Here is a 22,153-nt window from a genome sequence, read left to right as displayed (position 1 = left end):
TGATCATGAAAGGCCAGGTAGATCTGAAGACTTCTCGCTGACTGTGCGTCTTAGAACATCAAAGGAATAACCCCACTGAGTGTGTGTGTGTGCGTTGATTTGTCCCAAGCAAAGTTTCTTCTTATTTCCTTGTCTTTTTAATTGAATTTAAGAATCTTTATTGGCATAGAAAGTGAAGAAACCTAGACTGTCAATGCATGTAGTGACTCGTCTATCCCTCTGTCCTCTCCGCAGGCGGTGGGCTACAGGCTGGCAGTGTTACCCGTGGCGGGGGCAGTGTTAGGTGGGGTGCTGGGTGGGCCGCTGGGCCTACTGGTGGGGTTCAAGGCAGGGGGTGGCAGCAGCGCTTGGAGGGGGGGCTCTGGGGTTTGCAGGGGGGAACCTGGTCCAGAAGAAACGCAGAGCTAGAGTAGAGTCCCAGATGAACCAGCTCACTGCACCCCCTACGGAACCAGAACCACCGCTGGACAAGGACAAGTGACCTCTGATTGGTAGTGAAATTACCTCTGACCTCCAGAAGCTAACACTGGTCCAGGTACTGCCCGACTACATTGCAGACGCATGCTAGAGCTTACATATATAGTGGGGCAAAAAAGTATTTAGTCAGCCACCAATTGTGCAAGTTCTCCCACTTAAAAAGATGAGGCCTGTAATTTTCATCATAGGTACACTTCAACTATGGCAGACAAAATGAGAAAAAAAATTCCAGAAAATCACATTGTAGGATTTTTAATGAATTTATTTGCAAATTATGGTGGAAAATAAGTATTTGGTCACCTACAAACAAGCAAGATTTCTGGCTCTCACAGACCTGTAACTTCTTCTTTAAGAGGGTCCTTTGTCCTTCACTCGTTACCTGTATTAATGGCACCTGTTTGAACTTGTTATCAGTATAAAAGACACCAGTCCACAACCTCAAACAGTCACACTCCAAACTCCACTATGGCCAAGACCAAAGATCTGTCAACGGACACCAGAAACAAAATTGTGGACCTGCACCAGGCTGGGAAGACTGAATCTGCAATAGGTAAGCAGCTTGGTTTGAAGAAATCAACTGTGGGAGCAATTATTAGGAAATGGAAGACATACAAGACCACTGATAATCTCCCTCGATCTGGGGCTCCACGCAAGATCTCACCCCGTGGGGTCAAAATGATCACAAGAACGGTGAGCAAAAATCCCAGAACCACACGGGGGAACCTAGTGAATGACCTGCAGAGAGCTGGGACCAAAGTAACAAAGCCTACCATCAGCAAGGGCATTGAATATGAAACGTGGCTGGGTCTTTCAGCATGACAATGATCCCAAACACACCGCCCGGGCAACGAAGGAGTGGCTTTGTAAGAAGCATTTCAAGGTCCTGGAGTGGCCTAACCAGTCTCCAGATCTCAACCCCATAGAAAATCTTTGGAGGGAGTTGAAAGTCCGTTTTGCCCGGCAATAGCCCCAAAACATCACTGCTCTAGAGGAGATCTGCATGGAGGAATGGGCCAAAATACCAGCAAGACTTACAGAAAACGTTTGACCTCTGTCATTGCCAACAAAGGGTATATTATTATTGACCAAATACTTATTTTCCACCATAATTTGCAAATAAATTCATTAAAAATCCTACAATGTGATTTCTGGATTTATTTCTCATTTTGTCTGTCATAGTTGAAGTGTACCTATGATGAAAATGACAGGCCTCATCTTTTTAAGTGGGAGAACTTGCACAATTGGTGGCTGACTAAATACTTTTTGCCCCACTGTATATCAGCTAACCACATCATATGATATAGCAATCTGATGCCCGACTGCACAGTTGAAGTGGCGCACAACCATTGGTTGATGCAATGCAACGCCTGCACATCTAGTCGGGCAGGAACTCAACCAAGAAATCCCTCAGACTAACTGGCTTTCCGCTCTAACAATCTGTTTGACCAATAGATTTGCTCTCTTTACTGTGGTAATAAGGAACTCCTCCTTCTCGCTGCCAATAGACGGAGGAGAGAGGTATGTCAAGAGAGGCCTACTGTGAAGAGAAGCCTGCCACTGGGATCTACCACTTCCCAATCAATAAGACTTAAACATCGTAGGAGAGCCTTGAGGACCTGAGTGTGAAAGGGAGGTGTGTGTGTGTGAATGCGGTGTTAGTTGAGTGTGATGTATGTATATATGCTGGGTCTGTTGGCTTTGTATTTAAAACTTTAAAGTAACTGTCCAGTGTTTCCAGATTTCTATTAAATATGACCTACACATTTTTACAATATAAATGAAATAGTTTTCCTTCCAAAATCTTTTAAATATGTTAAAAAGCAGCTTTTCTGTGTTGGAATGGAATGGTGTGGGCGTAAAAATATTAATGCGAGTAGACCGCTGATTGGCCAGCTCATCCTCCTCAGAGGAAACCGCAAGCTTTGAGATACAAGTTTGCGTTTTTTTTTGTTCTACAATTAATATTTTGCCCACAAATACAAGTATAGGACGAGTCAACATTATTTGGGTATGAGATTACAGAACGTTCACTGTACAGTTACTTTAAGTATATGATTATACATTATGAAAAGATGTGCATTATTAGTAGAAAACACTACAGCCTAGTTTTGTAACATAAGTCCTGCTGTTTGGTGCCTTTTAGTACAGACAGAGAGATGGTTGTTTTATCAAAGTCATGTTATTATACTGTGTTTCTTGGACAGACCGTCTTAACTACCCTCAGTCTTTATCAAATACACACTGTGCCAAAGCCAGACACTGCCTGGGTCGAGCAGTCACCCATCTCTCTAGTTTATGAACTTATTGATGTTTATCTGAGTGTGCTGCTCTGCTTAGAGTATACAGCTCATTAACAGAGGGAGGTATAAACAGCAGTAAATGTCAAGACTGTGTCCTGGTCTGAACCCTGCTGGAGAGGAGGTCTGCTCCCTATGACAGACTGGGGAGCAGAGAATAAGAATGAGTGATTGTGATTAAGAAAGGTTAGGAGGATAAACACAGCTGTCCTGGGTGTACCAGGTAGAAAGTTGTGATGTGTGATAGGCCAAAGTTTCCCCTAAAAGTGCCACGAGAGAAACAGGTGTCATTTACTACAACAGTAGATGACCTCAACTCAGACCGGGACAAACTAAATATGGATGCTCTTAATCTATGTGATGATTTACTGGGGGTTTTATATTGCCAAAGAAAACCAATCAAATCTGCTTCGGATGAAGGAATTGTGTGTGTGTGTCAAGCGTCTTCTCTGTAGAACTGAACAAACAGACTCAACACACAACATCCTGTAAAATGGTTTCATTTACTTGTTTTATTTTCTCCCTCTCCGAGAAGACTGATTTAGAAATGAGATTTCTCCCCCTTTAACCCTCCCTTCGTGACTGGTCAGATCAGGGTACTGTTGGGTTCTAGGGAGGGACTGTACACACAGTACTATAAATAAACACACAGCATGCAGCTCAATACTCCTCGTCTCCTTTCATTGCTCCATCTGAACTGATTTGAGTGACAGGTGAAATAAGGATACTTTCCAGGTCAGCTTCTTCCATATTGCTGTCACCTGGACTTGTTGCTAAGTGGGCGTGGCCTGGCCTGTGTCAGACCAGTGCAGATGGAGAAGAAGCCACTGCAGAGGATTGAGATGCAGCCCAGAGTCTGATTTTTCTCCTTCAGTGTGAGGTTCCCCTCCTGTCCTCTAGAGCCGCAGTGTCTGACTGACACCTCTCAGCCTTTAGGAACTACCGTTTGAGTCAGTATTGCAGATCGGGGGCACGTTCAAGTACAAAAGGGAGAAAATGCTTTTCTGACAGACAATGGAAACAAACATTTAACTATTGGACAGTTTATGGTAGTATCTCCGTTGTTTCTAAACGTTTTCTACCATTTTGTGCCCCCTGAACGTGACTTAGGTGAATAGGCTCTCTGGCCAATCAGTTGCATGAGTTTAGTACCAGGGAGAGGAAAGCTGCATCTCAATACTCTACAATGTGTTCCTTTCCTCATCTCCTCTCATCCTATTTGAAATCATAGGATAGGTGGAAGCAGCATAGTGGATACCTGCCAGAAATATGCTTTCACATCAGTTTAAATAAAGGAAAGGAGGAGAGGGGGGTAAACTATTAAGATGCAGCCGAGACACTGTAGTCCTCCAGGACCAGAACCCTCTCTCACTCAAATGGGACTGAGCTGGACTACACACAGATAAGAACCGTAATGAGACTGAACAACCGGAGCAAAGGGATCTCACTCGTCAAAAAAAGGGAAAAAAGGGCGCTACATGTTTTTGAACCTAAAGTAAATTGGTTTTTAATTTAGATCAGGATGACAAAGACCAACGCTCACTCAGCACAAGCACTATTATTATTTACAAGCTCCAAAAATAAAAGTTAAAACGCTTTGCTTCTTTTTTTTGTCCTAATCCCCCCACCCCACACCATTTTCTTCTTCTGGTTTCATCCTTTTTATCTAAAATAAAAAATTGTACACGTAAGAGTTATGAAAATATAGGTTATTCCAACACGACTGTCCTGGATTTAACCTACTCTCTGGTCTTCCTGATCCTCTCTTCCTCCTCTCTCTCCATTAAGGGTGTTGGGGGTGAGTTGGGGTGTTGCTGTCCCATCCCGCTGGCCTGTCCTGACTCTGGACACTGACTCCGGGGCATGCCATGGGGTCGTGGGTCATAGGTCAGGGTTGTGGTAAAGTCGTTGAGGTCACAGTTCATCACGGTCCCTGAGGAGTGTGTAGCGCGTCTCACTGGGGGCTAACTTCTGGAAGGAACTCTCTGGTGGGTTACTGGCCACCTCACCGATCTCCTCCTGATGAAATAACACATTTATATACACACACCTCCCTCTACTACTGCAATGATACCGTTTTATACACACATAATGACGGTGTACGAGTATGCTTGGTGTTCTGACCTGTCCAGGTGTGCTGTCTGTCGGGTCTGGGCCGTGGTGGAACTCTCTGTGTAACTTCCCAGAGTGGAGGTCCAGAACAAACTGCCTCAGCTTCCCAGGGATCCTACACACATTAATATAATCATTAGGTCTACCAATGACATTACTGAAGTGTGGTTGATGACAGAAGGTCATAAACTGATATCACATCAGAGCTGGTCCCATATCAAAGCTGTCTCTGCATGTTAGAGGTGGCTGCAGACACCACACACACACACACAGCTAATGAAATAATTTGATCTCGGTGACAGAGGGAGGGAGAACACAAACACAGACATCCAGAGGAGGAGGTAGTGAATGTGATGTAATGCAATTAGTTGAAGCGGGTGTCAGACCTCAGGGCTCTGTCTGTCTGATCACAGAGGTGATAGGGGGAGTGGTGGGGGAGGGGCTTAGATGGGGGGTAAAATAGATTAGATGAAATTACATTCGATTAGTTAACACTAATTGCACGTGCCAAGTCATGTCACATTAGCTCCGGTTTCCAGGGCCGTCAATAGAAGAATTATCTAGAAGGTGTGACATTTCTATTATAATCTGTGGACTGTGTGTGTGTGTAAAATGGAATGTATTATATTTGACAAATGCAGATTTTCAACATACAGATCTAAATAATCTAATGACAACAATAATGAGCCATCTCAAATACTGTCACTCAAGTCAGACACAAATGAACACTAGAAAAGCCTGGCCTCGAGGGACAACCCCTCAAGCCAATGACGAGCCTTTTGGACATCAACATTCTAACAGTCTAATAAATACACTTCATATATGCTATCGCAAAAATATTCACTTGGCTGTGTTTATGAAGGTAACAGAATACAAAAGAAAATGCATTTCAAATAAAACAATAGCATTGTCATTTGTTAATGTAACTGTAGACTATGTAAAAACACCACAATTCAACTGTTTTAAAATCCATTAAATAAACACCATCACAAAGATCATTCATTATTGATTTGTTAACCCATAAGAGTCTAAGTCCTGTCTAAACTTGGGGGGGGGGGGGGGGTTCTGTACTGAATAATAATATAAACACAACACGTGTTGGATCCATGTGCTGAAATAAAAGATCCCAGAAATGTTCCATACCCACAAAAAGCTTATTTCCCTCAAATGTGTTTACATCCCTGTTAGTGAGCATTTCTTATTTGCAAAATAATCCATTCAACTGATAGGTGTGGGATAACAAGCTGCTGATTAAACAGCATGATCATTACACAGGTGCACCTTGTGCTGGGTACAATAAAAGGCCACTGACTGCAAGAAAGTCCACCAGAGCTGTTGCCAGAGAACTGAATGTTAAAATATCTACCATATGTTGCCTCCAATGTCGTTTTAGAGAATTTGGTAGTATGTCCAACCGGCCATACAACCACAGACCCCTCAAAGTATCAAAAATATATACTTTTGGGTGAACAATTAATGTCTCATGGTCTGACAAACGTTCCATAAGCCGTATCACAATTGGAGTTGCGAGCTCCACAGCCAGAGCAAATCTATCCTTTGTCTGGACAGGCCAGAAAATGTGACCTGTCGCTCTCCATGTAAATGATGTGTCAGATTTCACATACTGCATGTCATCGGAGACGGCGTTCGAAGCGGGACAACCAGACCATTCACAGAGTGCACATGCATTGATGCTGCACCATTCACAGATCATGCTGAACACAGAAATGTCGGTTGGAACCGGTCGAGAACCACTCAAGGTGCCCTAAATAGTTGGCCAAATGGCTAAGAGGTAAAAAAAAAAAAAAATCAACCAGAGACAGGTGAAAGAAAGTAGAGGTTGTACTTACTCAATGTCTCTGAACTCAGGGTACACATACATGTGTCTGAAGGAGTCTATAGCAATGACAGGACAGTCTGCTGGCGTCTTCTGGATGTGTAGCAGTGGGTGACGGAACTTTTCACAGTCCGCATGCAGAAAGTTTATAGATCCTAGGCAGGAGGGGATAGTTATTAATATTTTATATTATTTATTAAGAAGAGATTACCATGACTATAATAGTATGGTTATCTAACAAATATAATGCAACTCTGTCCCTGGCTGGGATGAAAACACAACACAAATAAATAGAACAAGAGAGTAACAATGGTCTCAGCACTAAACCCTGTGGCACACCCTGTTATTTCCCCAGGTGATTGGGCCACAAACAGACTTTTAAGACAAACACACTACCTTTCTCGCTGATGAGCTGGCGTGCCACCTCGTGCTGGAACTTCTCCAAGCTCTCAGTGTCCTCCTTCACGTGAAACAGGATGAGGAATGGGATCCCCTCTTCAGTCAGCTCCTGGAACACACACACACAGGGAAGAGGAAGAAGAGTGAAGGCGTCAGCATGCTTCAGTTCGTCTGGCACCGAGCCGAACCAAACGATGGGCTCGCATACTCCCTTAAAAGATTTTCGCTTGAACATTTTGAAAAAAAGAAATAGTACCGTTTGTCCATTTTGAGACGCTACTATACACTTCAATAGTCAGAATTAATCTAAGATAACTCAAGAAATCTGTCATTATAATGTTGGCATTTTTCCATAGGAGATCTTAGTTGCGCAATTTTCCATCTGACTAAGATGTTTGGTGTAGTATGAGGACGGGTCATCTCATTGAATGACAACAAGCACTTCATTGAAGAATACCTACTGTTGACCAATCTGTGACTAGGGGGCGTAGACTTTGGCTACAGACTTCGGATTGCCTCAAGAAAGAATGTTGTGTGCCCAAAACAGCAGATAAAACCCTTGCCGGGGTCCAAAATGAACAAAAACGTCACAAAATGTAATGTATGCACAAACTGTTCAGAAACTGTTTCGGCTGGGAAGCATCCGGAAGCCTTAACGGGTCAGTGGGAGATTCAGGTGTGTGTGTCTATGCCTTGTTGTCGGCAAATGGCGTAGATGTCGGTGGGTGCCATCCCAGGCCAAGTATCAATGGGATAAGCACACCCCTCTATTCATATGATAATGATTGAGCAAAGAGATAAGGACAGGATTACATTAGGGTGGGGCTGCTGTAGGGGAAGAAGCCAGGTCAGAACTGTAAGACGACTCCCAGCGGTATAGACCGGGGCTAGCCCAAAACCTAAATGATTTACTTTAGACTGGATCAAACGGAGAGAAGAAAAAGAGGTAGAGAGAACGCACCTCTCCGTTTTCGAAGGTGATCTCGCGGACCAGAGGGACACATTTGTCCTGCGCCCAAGCGTAGGTTAGGTCAAAGTTGGTTAGTGAGCCCAGGTACACCATGTCAGGAACAGTCTCCCCCATCGGTTTATAGATCACATTATCACCACTGAACCTCTCTGTCTGGGACACGTCACTGGAGGGACAGAGGAAAGATTAAAAGATTACTCAAATGCCAGACCAAAAACATATAAACTATATTATAAATGTTTCGTAGACCCTGAGTGCAGTGGTTGGTCTGAAGAGGCTTGACTCACCCGAAGGCAGCGAGAAACACACAGTCATCTCGGAGGATGTTGGCCACCTTCTCAAACGTGTGGTAGTTCTCAGAATCCTTCTGGTCAAAGTAACCAATAATGTTACGCCTGTCCCTCTGCAGAGAGAGAGAGACATTTCCTGGTTCAGTACCAATTATTTTTTGAGGACAGAGTCATATACAAATCTTTAGGAGGCTTTCTGTTGATAGCTCCTTGGTGTCCCGTCAGCTGTGTTCTTTGTGTCAGTTGCCCTGTATAGTTGTCTTTTTTTCTTCTATTTCGTTTACATTTTTTACTTTTATGCACTTTGAGATTATTCTGTATAATGAAAAGCGCTGTACAAATGTAATAAATTATTATTATTATTCAATATTTAGATTAATAATGGTCCTAGAACAGATCCCTGAGGCACACCTTTTACATGTTCAAATGTTTGGACAACACACTGATTTGTGTGTGCCTGATACTCACATCTGCAGAGTTGACCTCCTCCAGACTGTGTATCTCTTTAATGGGATCGACCTTCTGCTGGCGGATGAAGTCAGCGATGGCTGTGACTGACCTCTGACCTCTGTATTCCCTCTTCATCATCATTCCATTACGGAACAACTTCAACGTAGGGTACTTACTGATCCTGTACCGCTGAGCTATGTCAGCTAGAGAGACAGAGAGCGGGAGAGAGGGGTGAATAAAGACAGAGTTTAATATAGAATGAGGTAGAGGGGGAGAAAGGAAAGGGGAATGAAGGAAAAGAGGCAGGTAGAGAAAATCAGAAAAGGATGGATAGAAACGGGGATGGATGAAAAAAGGTGAAAGAGTAAAAGACAGATAGAGGGTGTTTAAAGCTGTCTAAAGACACAGCAGTCAGTCAGCCCCTGATCCCTCAGATGAAAGCTGCCCCCCAGTGAGAGTAAATATTCTCATAGTGCTGTGTGTTTGGCAGGTGTCAGTCTCACTGCAGGGTGTCTCTAAGCCCCAGTCTTCACAGGCAGCAGCAATTTTGTCATTAGTCTTCAAACGGTTTGCAGGTCATCAATAATTCCCTTTAATTTGTTTATCTCAAAGGATGTGCCTATCAAACGTCTGTGTGTGTGTGGGGGGGAGGCTAACTGATTACAAAAAAACGAACTGTAATCCATTACCAGCTAAAATATTGTAATCAAATTACAAAAATTGAAATCCTACTTTATTACTTACTTTAAAATTGAGAAAGTATGAGGACACCTTTCTGTTTTCTCAACGACATTCAAATCAGCATTGAAAAAAAAACAGTTTAAGTTTGTTGGACCACAAATCAAAGACCACTATGATGACACACCAAATGCATTTTGATGGTTTGCAGGAAAAGAGCAGGAATAGGCTTTTGTAGCATACAGTCCTTCTAATGGTGCGACTACAACAAAAAAATCAAGGCTTTATTAAGAGCAAAACAAAGGAGCTGATCATGGACTACAGGAAACAGAGGGCCGAGCACGCCGCCATCCACATCGACAGGGTTGTAGGGAGCGGGTCGAGAGCTTCAGGTTCCTCCACATCAATAAGGTATTAACATGGTCTACACACACCAACACAGTCGTGAAGAAGGCACAACAACGGCTCTTCCCCCTCAGGAGGCTGAACATTTTCGGCATGGGCCCTCAGATCCTCAAAAAGTTATAAAGGTGCACCATTGAAGGCATCTTGACTGGCTGCATCACCACTTGGTATAGCAACTGTTTGGCATCCCACCACATGGCGCTATAGAGGGTAGTGCGTACGACCCAGTACACCATTGGGGTCGAGCTCCCTGCCAACCAGGACCTCTATACAAGGTAGTGTCAGAGGAAGGCCCTATAACAATTCTCAAAGACTCTAGTCACCCAAATCATAGACTGTTCTCTCTTCCACAGCATGCACCAAGCCTGGAACCAACAGGACCCTGAACAGCTTCTACCCCCAAGCCATAAGACTGATAAATATTTAACCAAATAGCTACCCGGACTATCTGCATTGACCCTTTTTGCACTAACTCTTTTGACTCACATACACTGCTGCTACTGTTAATTATATATCCTGTTTCTTAGTCACGTTACTCCTACTTATATGTACATATCTACCTCAATTACCTTGTACCCCTGGACATTGACTCAGTACTGGTACCCCGTGTATATAGCCCAGTTATCCTGACTCAGTACTGGTACCCCGTGTATATAGCCCAGTTATCCTGACTCAGTACTGGTACCCCGTGTATATAGCCCAGTTATCCTGACTCAGTACTGGTACCCCGTGTATATAGCCCAGTTATCCTGACTCAGTACTGGTACCCCGTGTATATAGCCCAGTTATCCTGACTCAGTACTGGTACCCCGTGTATATAGCCCAGTTATCCTGACTCAGTACTGGTATCCTGACTCAGTACTGGTACCCGTGTATATAGCCCAGTTATCCTGACTCAGTACTGGTACCCCGTGTATATAGCCCAGTTATCCTGACTCAGTACTGGTACCCGTGTATATAGCCCAGTTATCCTGACTCAGTACTGGTACCCCGTGTATATAGCCCAGTTATCCTGACTCAGTACTGGTACCCCGTGTATATAGCCCAGTTATCCTGACTCAGTACTGGTACCCCGTGTATATAGCCCAGTTATCCTGACTCAGTACTGGTACCCCGTGTATATAGCCCAGTTATCCTGACTCAGTACTGGTACCCCGTGTATATAGCCCAGTTATCCTGACTCAGTACTGGTACCCCGTGTATATAGCCCAGTTATCCTGACTCAGTACTGGTACCCGTGTATATAGCCCAGTTATCCTGACTCAGTACTGGTACCCGTGTATATAGCCCAGTTATCCTGACTCAGTACTGGTACCCCGTGTATATAGCCCAGTTATCCTGACTCAGTACTGGTACCCCGTGTATATAGCCCAGTTATCCTGACTCAGTACTGGTACCCCATGTATATAGCCCAGTTATCCTGACTCAGTACTGGTACCCCGTGTATATAGCCCAGTTATCCTGACTCAGTACTGGTACCCCATGTATATAGCCCAGTTATCATGACTCATTGTGGATTTATTCCTTGTGTTATTATATATTATTTTCTATTTTTGTCTCTGCATAGTTGGGAAGGGATCACAATTAAGCGTTTTACTGTTAGTCTATCAAATCTAATTTTATTTGTCACATACACATGGTTAGCAGATGTTAATGCGAGGGTAGTGAAATGCTTGTGCCTCTAGTGCCAACAGTGCAGTAATATCTAACAAGTAATCTAACAATTCCACAACAACTACCTGACACACACACACATGTAAAGGGATGGGATGAGAATATATACATATAAATATATGGATGAGCGATGACCGAGTGGCAAAGGGAAGGTGCAATAGATGGTATAAAATACAGTATGTACATATGAGATGAGTAATGTAAGATATGTAAACATTATTAAAGTGACTAGTGATCCATTTATTAAAGTTGCCAATGATTTCAAGTCTGTATGTAGGCAGCAGCCTCTCTGTGTTAGTGATGGCTGTTTAACAGTCTGATGGCCTTAAGCTAGAAGCTATTTTTCAGTCTCTCGGTCCCAGCTTTGATGCACCTGTACTGACCTCGCCTTCTGGATGGTAGCGGGGTGAACAGGCAGTGGCTCTACACCTGTTGTTTATGAAAAATGGGATTTTGATTTTACTGCTGTTGGCATCCAAAGATGATACATTTAACTTGAATAAACACTTGGAGGTTAAGGATGTCGTACCTCCTAGTGTTATTGATATCTACACTGCTGCTCTCTCATTTAGCTATTTGCGCCTCATGGATTGTGGTTGTTGTGGATGGCTGTGGACAAACAAACATGTGTATTTTAACCCAATAATGGTTGAATTGAAGAAGTTAAAGCTGCCTATCAATCAATGTTGCAACCAGTGAAAAATGTGCTATTGCAGCTGCATGGTGTGGATCACAGTCTGTGGAATAAATGTTTGACGGCTCCTCCATGGTATTGTGCTCCACATGCTGTCAAAAACAAGTTTAATTTAACAAGACCACAAGTGGGGCTTTTATTGCTCTATCTAATTCACGCTGATTAAAAAAATTATGTCCATAGGCCTATTGGACACATGCTCAAACTCGCACACTTCTGATCAACTTAAAGAGCTGCAAATGATAGAAATATCAGTGTCACCAACACAAGCTTAAACAATAGGCCTATATAGCAAATGCAGCATATGGTATTCATTTTTCCATACACACTTTTTGTTAGTGCTCAAAGCATGTCATTACATGAGAGCAGAATTTCCTTTCAACTTGAAGCAATGAGCCCAATCAGTCCTCAATAACAACAAAATCATAAACAGAGTAGGCTAATAAGTCCTTGGTTTTGGGGTCATGCTCAGGTTAAACAACAGAGTAGGCTAATAAGTCCTTGGTTTTAGGGTCATGCTCAGGTTAAACAACAGAGTAGGCTAATACGTCCTTAGTTTTAGGGTCATGCTCAGGTTAAACAACAGAATAGGCTAATACGTCCTTAGTTTTGGGGTCATGCTCAGGTTAAACAACAGAGTAGGCTAATAAGTCCTTGGTTTTGGGGTCATGCTCATGTTAAACAGAGTAGGCTAATAAGTCCTTAGTTTTAGGGTCATGCTCATGTTAAACAACAGAATAGGCTAATAAGTCCTTAGTTTTAGGGTCATGCTCATGTTAAACAACAGAGTAGGCTAATAAGTCCTTAGTTTTAGGGTCATGCTCATGTTAAACAATTTGGCTTATCTATATTGCTATATCCTATTCTTGAAGATCAAGAGAATGACATGAATTGGAATGACCGGAAATCTGCCCGACTTTGGGTTTTAATGTAAAGATACAGCCTAATCGACTTTGGGTTTTAATGTAAAGATACAGCCTAATCGACTTTGGGTTTTAATGTAAAGATACAGCCTAATCGACTTTGGGTTTTAATGTAAAGATACAGCCTAATCGACTTTGGGTTTTAATGTAAAGATACAGCCTAATCGACTTTGGGTTTTAATGTAAAGATACAGCCTAATCGACTTTGGGTTTTAATGTAAAGATACAGCCTAATCGACTTTGGGTTTTAATGTAAAGATACTTTGGGTTTTTAGCCTAATCGACTTTGGGTTTTAATGTAAAGATACAGCCTAATCGACTTTGGGTTTTAATGTAAAGATACAGCCTAATCGACTTTGGGTTTTAATGTAAAGATACAGCCTAATCGACTTTGGGTTTTAATGTTTAACTTTGTTTTAATGTAAAGATACAGCCTAATCGACTTTGGGTTTTAATGTAAAGATACAGCCTAATCGACTTTGGGTTTTAATGTAAAGATACAGCCTAATCGACTTTGGGTTTTAATGTAAAGATACAGCCTAATCGACTTTGGGTTTTAATGTAAAGATACAGCCTAATCGACTTTGGGTTTTAATGTAAAGATACAGCCTAATCGACTTTGGGTTTTAATGTAAAGATACAGCCTAATCGACTTTGGGTTTTAATGTAAAGATACAGCCTAATCGACTTTGGGTTTTAATGTAAAGATACAGCCTAATCGACTTTGGGTTTTAATGTAAAGATACAGCCTAATCGACTTTGGGTTTTAATGTAAAGATACAGCCTAATCGACTTTGGGTTTTAATGTAAAGATACAGCCTAATCGACTTTGGGTTTTAATGTAAAGATACAGCCTAATCGACTTTGGGTTTTAATGTAAAGATACAGCCTAATCGACTTTGGGTTTTAATGTAAAGATACAGCCTAATCGTATGATTACCTGTATTAAAGTAGAAAGCAATGGTTTAGAAGAAGCCTACATAACCCATAAAGTAAAATGCAACATCCATTTTTGAACCTACGTAAAATGAACTAAAAGTAATCCGATTACTTTACAGAGTTTGGGCAAACCAAAAGTTACGTTACGGATTAAAACCCTGTGTGTGTACGAGCGTGTCACTCACAGTGCTGATCACAGTCGACGCGCGCAAACACCACCTGAGTGACATCAGGAAACTCCTCCCTCGCGATGTTCGATGCCTCCTCAAAGATAGGCTGGAGCATCTGGCTGAATCTACACCTGGGAGGAGAGGGGGGAGAATGTGGGTATAATTTACTTATCAAATGAGATTTTATATTGTTACCCTTTGGAGGAACTGTCATAGTGTAATTGCTTTGGCCACATTGCATTACTCTCCAGCCATGATGCCACTAAAGCATGTTGGAATTCTAATTCATCACTCACACACACACACACACACACACACACACACACACACACACACACACAAAATGTATGCAAACAGACAATTGAGTAGGAGAGGACAAATGTTCACAGGAGAACTAACACACTTACCAGTCTGCATAGAAATTAACCATCGCCACTCCAGCATTGTCTGTGAGGAAAAAAAAACCCTGTTACACCCACTGTTTTACAACAATGTCAAACACACAGGAATTAAAGTACATTTACACATACTCATAGGCAAGGGAGGTTCATGGGTGAATCATTAGTGTTATTCATACAGTCAAACAGCCACCAAGCGTTGAGGAAGGAGACAACACAAGATAGGAGCATTACAGGGAGAGATGATAGAGAGAGAGAGGAAATGACACAGAGATGGAGAGAGAAAGAGGGATAGATGAGAACCACAGAGATGTCTCTATACCCTGTCACAGACAATGTCTTACTGAGGATGTCTTCAATGTTTCCTGTGTCTAGACTGGTAATTTCAGCCTGGCCTGGAGTGGAGAGACCAGTAACCTAGAGCCGGAGAAGAAAGGGTTAATGAGGGCGATGATATGGCTAGAACCTGTCCTCACACAGATGTGACATGAGCCCAGTCCAAAAACAACCAGTCAGTGTTTGCAGTGTTAATGGAAGACGTTCTAAAGCTGCTGTCCTATTGTTTCCATGAATTCTCTTGTTGCAGTTTCCAGACCAGGCAAACAGGTGAGAAACCATCTTTCTCTCTCTTTGGCTCCCTCTCTTCTTCTTATTTATTTATAATTCATCCATATGAGTCCTGTTGAGATCCAGACATCTCAGTTCTCTGATGGGCGTTGATGCCACAGGTGATGTGGAACAGAGGACTCTGTTCTCAGGGTCAAAGTCAAACTTCCCCATGGACTAGAGCGACCAGGACAGTGTCATACACTGGACACGGAGGCAGAGAAAGAAGTAGAAGTGAGACATGACATTGCATAATATTTTCAGGTTCATATACAGTCCATGAACTAAGCAGACCAGACCCAGCTGCTATCGCATTTGTGTCTATGGGATAGCCACCCTTTAAGCAGACTGGAACTGTGACAATTTTTTCCAATGGTAAACGGCCCGAGAAAGACATCTTCATTAATCCACCATTTTTGACGGAGAGTGGTGCTACTGGAGATGCTCTACTACACAGAGTCTCACATTCCTTGGAAGATCAAATGTATTTCTCTGTATCTCAGCAAGCATTTCCGAGTCCTATGACAGCCAATTTTCTGCTACCACCATAACAATAACTTCACACAAAAACAGCAACAAGAGCCAGTCACTAGACTGATAGTTGAGCTTAGGACAGAAGACAGGGCTGTGGCTAGGATATAGACTGGGGCTAAGTTAAGCATGGCCTGGACATTTCCATGTATTAATACTAAGGGAACCCCTCTAAACCAGTGTCTCAGTAGCATCCTGTCAATGAGGACGTTCAGATAACTAAGCTTTATCTAACATCAGTCGTTTGACTCATTCAAATCAGCAGGGTGTGTGTGGTGAAAGACACACCCTCTAAAAGGTGTGTATTCTAAGACGAGAGACACGGTCACAGTGCCCTCCGTAGTTATTGGGACAGTGAAGCATGTTTTCTTCTTATGGCTGTAAACTCCAACAGTTTGAAATCAAACAATGACTATGGGGTTAAAGTGCAGACTGAGCTTTAATTTGAGGGTGTTTTCATCCATATTGGGTGAACCGTTTAGAAATTACAGCACTTTTTGTACATAGTAACCCCATTTTAGGGGACCAAAAGTATTGGAACAAATTCACTTACAGTGGGGAGAACAAGTATTTGATACCCTGCTGATTTTGCAGGTTTTCCTACTTACAAAGCATGTAGAGGTCTGTAATTTTTTAAATAATAGATACACTTCAACTGTGTATCGGAATCTAAAACAAAAATCCAGAAAATCACATTATGATTTTTAAGCAATTAATTTGCATTTTATTGCATGACATAAGTATTTGATACATCAGAAAAGCAGAACTTAATATTTGGTACAGAAACCTTTGTTTGCCATTACAGAGATCATACGTTTCCTGTAGTTCTTGAAGAGGTTTGCACACACTGCAGCAGGGATTTTGGCCCACTCCTCCATACAGACCTTCTCCAGATCTTTCAGGTTTCGCGGCTGTCGCTGGGCAATACGGACTTTCAGCTCCCTCCAAAGATTTTCTATTGGGTTCAGGTCTGGAGACTGGCTAGGCCACTCCAGGACCTTGAGATGCTTCTTAGTTGCCATGGCTGTGTGTTTCCGGTCATTGTCATGCTGGAAGACCCAGCCATGACCCATCTTCAATGCTCTTACTGAGGGAAGGAGGTTGTTGGCCAAGATCTCGTGATCCATTGCCCCATCCTCCCCTCAATACGGTGCAGTCGTCCTGTCCCCTTTGCAGAAAAGCATCCCCAAAGAATGATGTTTCCACCTCCATGCTTCACGGTTGGGATGGTGTTCATGGGGTTGTACTCATCCTTCTTCTTCCTCCAAACACGGCGAGTGGAGATTAGACCAAAACGCTCTATTTTTGTCTCATCAGACCACATGACCTTCTTCCATTCCTCCTCTGGATCATCCAGATGGTCATTGGCAAACTTCAGACGGGCCTGGACATGCGCTGGCTTGAGCAGGGGGACCTTGCGTGCGCTGCAGGATTTTAATCCATGACGGCGTAGTGTGTTACTAATGGTTTTCTTTGAGACTGTGGTCCCAGCTCTCTTCAGGTCATTGACCAGGTCCTGCCGTGTAGTTCTGGGCTGATCTCTCACCTTCCTCATGATCATTGATGCCCCACAAGGTGAGATCTTGCATGGAGCCCCAGACCGAGAGTGATTGACTGTCATCTTGAACTTCTTCCATTTTCTAATAATTGTGCCAACAGTTGTTGCCTTCTCACCAAGCTGCTTGCCTATTGTCCTGTATCCCATCCCAGTCTTGTGCAGATCTACAATTTTATCCCTGATGTCCTTACACAGCTCTCTGGTCTTGGCCATTGTGAAGAGGTTGGAGTCTGCTTGATTGAGTGTGTGGACAGGTGTCTTTTATACAGGTAACGAGTTCAAACAGGTGCAGTTAATACAGGTAATGAGTGGAGAACAGGAGGGCTTCTTAAAAGAAAAACTAACAGGTCTGTGAGAGCCGGAATTCTTACTGGTTGGTAGGTGATCAAATACTTATGTTGTGCAATAAAATGCTAATTATTTACTTAAAAATCATACAATGTGATTTTCTGGATTTTTGTTTTAGATTCTGTCTCTCACAGTTGAAGTGTACCTATGATAAAAAATGACAGATCTCTACATGCTTTGTAAGTAGGAAAACCTGCAAAATCGGCAGTGTTTCAAATACTTGTTCTCCCCACTGTATATGTGTATTAAAGTAGTACAAAGTTAAGTATTTGGTCTCATATTCCTAGCACGCAATGACTACATCAAGCTTGTGACTCTACAAATTTGTTGGATGCATTTGCTGTTTGTTTTGGTTGTGTTTCAGATTATGTTGTGCCCAATAGAAATGAATGGTAAATAATGTGTGTCATTTTGGAGTTGCTTTTATTGAAAATAAGAATATAATATGTTTCTAAACACTTCTACATTCATGTGGATGCTACCATGATTACGGATAATCCTGAATGAATCGTGAACGGACATATCACACCACCCCAAAATGCTAACCTCCCCTGTTATTGTAAGAGGTAGGCATGGGCATGTCTTGGGGGTGTCACGCCTTGGTCATTGTATTTTGGTGTTTTCGTTATACATTTGTTCAGGCCAGAGTGTGACAGGGGTTTAGGTTATTGTATTTTCGTATTGGTGTTTGTAGTATTTGGGATCGCGGTTGATTAGGGGTGTTGTATAGGCTTGGCTGCCTGAGGCGGTTCTCAATCAGAGTCAGGTGATTCTCGTTGTCTCTGATTGGGAGCCGTATTTAGGTAGCCTGAGTTCGCTGTGTATTTCGTGGGTGATTGTTCCTGTCTTTGTGTAGTGTTCACCAGATAGGCTGTAATTAGGTTTCACGTTCAGTTTGTTATTTTGTATCAGTTATGTCATGTATCGCGATCCTTCATTAAAGATCATGAGTAACCACCACGCTGCATTTCGGTCCTCTCTTTCGACGAACGAAGAACGCCGTTACAGGGGGTTTGATATAAAATGCTAACCTCCCCTGTTATTGTTAGTGGTTAGCATGTCTTGGGGGTATGAACTTCCTCACTCGTAATTATTCACGATTCATTCAAATTTGTAGAGTCACAAGCATGATGTAGTCATTGCGCTTTATAAATATGGGACCAATACTTTGTCAAAGACTCCAGTCACCCAAGTCATAGACTGTTCTCTCTGCTACCGCACGGCAAGTGGTTCCAAAGCGCCAAGACCAAAAGGCTCCTTAACAGCTTCTACCCCCAAGCCTTAAGATTGCTGAACAATTCATCAAATGGCCTCCTGGACTGTTTACATTGACACCCCCTTTGTTTTTCACTGCTGCTACTCACTGTTTATTATCTTTGCATAGGCACTTTACAAATGACCTTGACTAACCTGTATCCCCGCACATTGACTCGGTACCCCCTGTATATAGCCTTGTTATTGTTATGTAAATATCTTTTGTAATTTTTTATTTTAGTTTATTAAATATTTTCTTAACTGTTTCTTGAACTGCATTGTGTGGTTAAGTGCTTGTAAGTAAGCAATTCGCGGTAAGGTCTACACCGGTTGTATTCGGCACATGTCCCTACATTCAGTAATGGTCAGTCATTTTTGTAAGTAGTTGTGGTCAGTACTTGTGTGGTTTTTATCAATAGTTTGGGTAAGTAGTAGGGAGGTTCATTAGTTGTGGTGGTTCTTTTTTTGGTCGTGGTCAATAGTTAGTCAGCAGTTGTGGTCAATAGTGATCAGTAGTTTTGGTCACTCGTTTTGATAAGTAGATGTGTGGTTCAGTAGTTTTGGTCGGTCGTTTTGTGGCTGTGGTCAGTACTTGTGGATAGTAGTTTTGGTCAGTAGTTTTGTGGTTTTGGTCAGTTTAGTTGGTGCTGTTCGTAGTTGTGATCAGTAGTGGTCAATAGTTTTGGTCAGTAGTTGTTTGGTTGTGATCAGTAGTTTTGGTCAGTATCTTTTGTGGTATCAGTTTTGGCCAGTATCTTTTGTGGTATCAGTTTTGGCCAAAAGTGTTCAGTAGTTTTGTGGTCAGTAGTTTTGGTCAGTAGTTGTGTGGTTGTGGTCAGTAGTTGTGTGGTTGTAATCAGTAGTTGTGGTCCATAGTTTTATGGTGAGCAATGGTGTGGTTGTGGTCAGTAGTTGTGTTGTTGTGGTGATACTTTGTGGGGTTCAGTAGTTGTAGTCGGTAGTTTTGGTAAGTAGTTGTTATCCGTAGTTGTATGATTGTGGCCTGTAGTTGTGGTCAGTAGGTGTAGTCAGTAGTAGTGATCAGTAGTTGTGTGGTTAAGTGCTTGTAAGTAAGAATTTCATGGTAAGGTCTACACCGCTTGTATTCGGCGCATGTCACTACGTTATATCAGCATCGAACATGTCACCCTCCCTAGGAGAGGGGGTGACCTCGACTATTTATTGTTAAAACGAGAGTCTGCCTGGATCTTTAATTTAAAGACCCTTGCTCCTCTCGGTTTCAACGTAGACTTTGATCTGAAGCCATTCTTGTGATTTTGCTATTGTAAATGTTTTGTAGGCCTAGGTAGGCAAATTGTGTGTATGATGGAATGCTATCCATTCATGTTTTTGGTATGTTATTTTTATATATGAGAATTAACCAATGATATCAGGCCACACCGGCCATGATTACAGACACCCGTGTGTGTCCTTTGACACTATATAAACTAGTCACCCCGCAGTGTTTGATTATACCCTGATGAAGACAGTTTGTCAGTCAAAACGTTGAATATTAGGTTATTAAATGATTGCATCTGAGCTCCTAGAGTGTGCGGCTCTACTTACATTTTTCAAGTATTCGCCGCATGTGACAAATAACATTTTATTTGACCTTTGGTCCCCTAAAATGGGGGGAACCATGTACAGAAAGTGCTGTAATTTCTCAACGGTTCACCCAACATGGATGAAAATACCCTCAAATGAAATACCCTCAAATCCAAACTTTTGGAGTGTAAAGCCAAAAGAAGAAGAAATGTTTCACTTTCCCAATAATTACAGAGGGCACTGTATATGTATGTACAGTATGCATTTAAGGTGACAGTCAGTGTTAACAGGAGAAGCTGTCTTTACTGTGGTTTGTAATATAACACTTTAGAGAGAAGGCTGAGTGGTGGCGGATGTGGTTGTATTTACAAAATGTACACACTATTTCCAGGGTCAACTAATACCGGACAGTGGTATTACGTATAGTGAGGTCATCTCACAGCAGCCTGTCTGTGACACTCATCTGTATGTCTGCTGAGTGACAACAGCTTCAGTTTAACAAGAGATATTTCAGTAATTAAATGTTGCCACTGTCTCTGGTTTAACTATGTGACGGTGACGAGACAGGCCTATTCCCTAAATAATGTATGAATACAGACATATTTGTAGCTATCTTCCGGTTTCTAGATTATAAGCCATTATAAAAGCCATGAATCGTGCTGATTAACAAGTATATGACTTAGTTATGACTTAGTTTAAATCCTTGACTGACTGTAAAGAAAGTTTACACTGTAATAGGCCGATATCCTGAGCAGCAGAACAGAGCTTGATCAGTTCCGGGTTGTCAGCCAATAGGAATGAGCCACAACAGAGGAATTCACCAACCGGCTCCATCATTCCGCAACACGATTACGGCTAAATTCACTAACTTGTGGTACCGTCCCACGACCTGGCTAGCTAGCTACATATGTTAGCAATCAAGACAACTACAACATTAGCTGTTGGCTAACTAGCTAGCTAGGTAAGTTAAACAAACAGCATATATAGCCAAGTCTGATAGCTAACGTTAGCTCACACAATCAATGATACGTGGATTTAAGATTCACCATGCATCTAGAATAAGATACTGATTTGGACTTGCACAGTCGTTAGCTAGCTAGTTAACATAACAGGGCAGAGTAAGGCGAGTGGTCACAGAAAATGAGGGTCATGACTCATGTCTCTACATTGCTAACTAACAGTTAGCTAACGTTACTGAGCTTAGCTAGCCAGCTAGCTGATCTCAATTAACCTGGTTTGCCGACTAGCTATTTTAGCCAGCTAACGTTAGCTAGGTACCGTAATGTAAAGACTATATTCAGGTTTAATACATCTTTATTTTGTGATTGACAAAAGTAGCTATCACTTTGAAAAACGAATGCCTATAATTCTAATGTTAGCTAACTGTTTGTGAAGCCAGACCGACCGCACTTCAAATACGAGGACCTGTAAGTTAGCTGTCGAAGTTCCTTACCAGCAGTATCGTGAAGAAGCCGACCTCGAGAGAGGATACTATTTGTGGTAGTTTCATTGTAGAGTTGGTTGAGGTTATGGTGTTGTTCGGTCTTCCCTGTCTCTCGACACAACTCTGCTGCTGAGGCAGGAAACGGATGGGTGAC

General features: G+C 42.3%; 3 protein-coding genes across 3 annotated transcripts in view; 2 read left to right on the top strand and 1 right to left on the bottom strand.

Annotated features, from left to right (window-relative positions):
* LOC115120850 (syntaxin-17) overlaps positions 1-3,438 on the top strand; it is a 16,408-nt gene extending 12,970 nt beyond the window's left edge. The window contains 2 exon segments of the mRNA XM_029649830.2: positions 235-329; positions 331-3,438. Coding sequence (XP_029505690.2) covers positions 235-329; positions 331-481 — 246 coding nt within the window. The 3' untranslated portion in view covers positions 482-3,438.
* Positions 3,259-22,153, bottom strand: LOC115120848 (endoplasmic reticulum resident protein 44). Its single transcript, XM_065027707.1, has 11 exons — positions 22,009-22,153; positions 15,058-15,130; positions 14,723-14,762; positions 14,331-14,446; positions 8,851-9,035; positions 8,380-8,495; positions 8,084-8,258; positions 7,120-7,231; positions 6,737-6,878; positions 4,899-5,001; positions 3,259-4,793 (listed from the first exon to the last, which is right to left on the bottom strand). The coding sequence occupies exons 1-11, from the start codon at positions 22,063-22,065 to the stop codon at positions 4,689-4,691; spliced, it is 1,224 nt and encodes a 407-aa protein (XP_064883779.1). The 5' UTR covers positions 22,066-22,153; the 3' UTR covers positions 3,259-4,688.
* LOC135575171 (inversin-like) overlaps positions 21,369-22,153 on the top strand; it is a 33,645-nt gene continuing 32,860 nt past the window's right edge. The window contains exon 1 of the mRNA XM_065027703.1: positions 21,369-21,516. The gene's annotated coding sequence lies outside the window, so the exon portion shown is untranslated. The remainder of the gene's footprint in view (positions 21,517-22,153) is intronic.

The sequence above is a fragment of the Oncorhynchus nerka genome, linkage group LG14 (genome assembly GCF_034236695.1).
Source record: "Oncorhynchus nerka isolate Pitt River linkage group LG14, Oner_Uvic_2.0, whole genome shotgun sequence".
Lineage (NCBI taxonomy): Eukaryota > Metazoa > Chordata > Actinopteri > Salmoniformes > Salmonidae > Oncorhynchus > Oncorhynchus nerka.
This window is presented reverse-complemented; position numbering and strand designations above follow the sequence as displayed.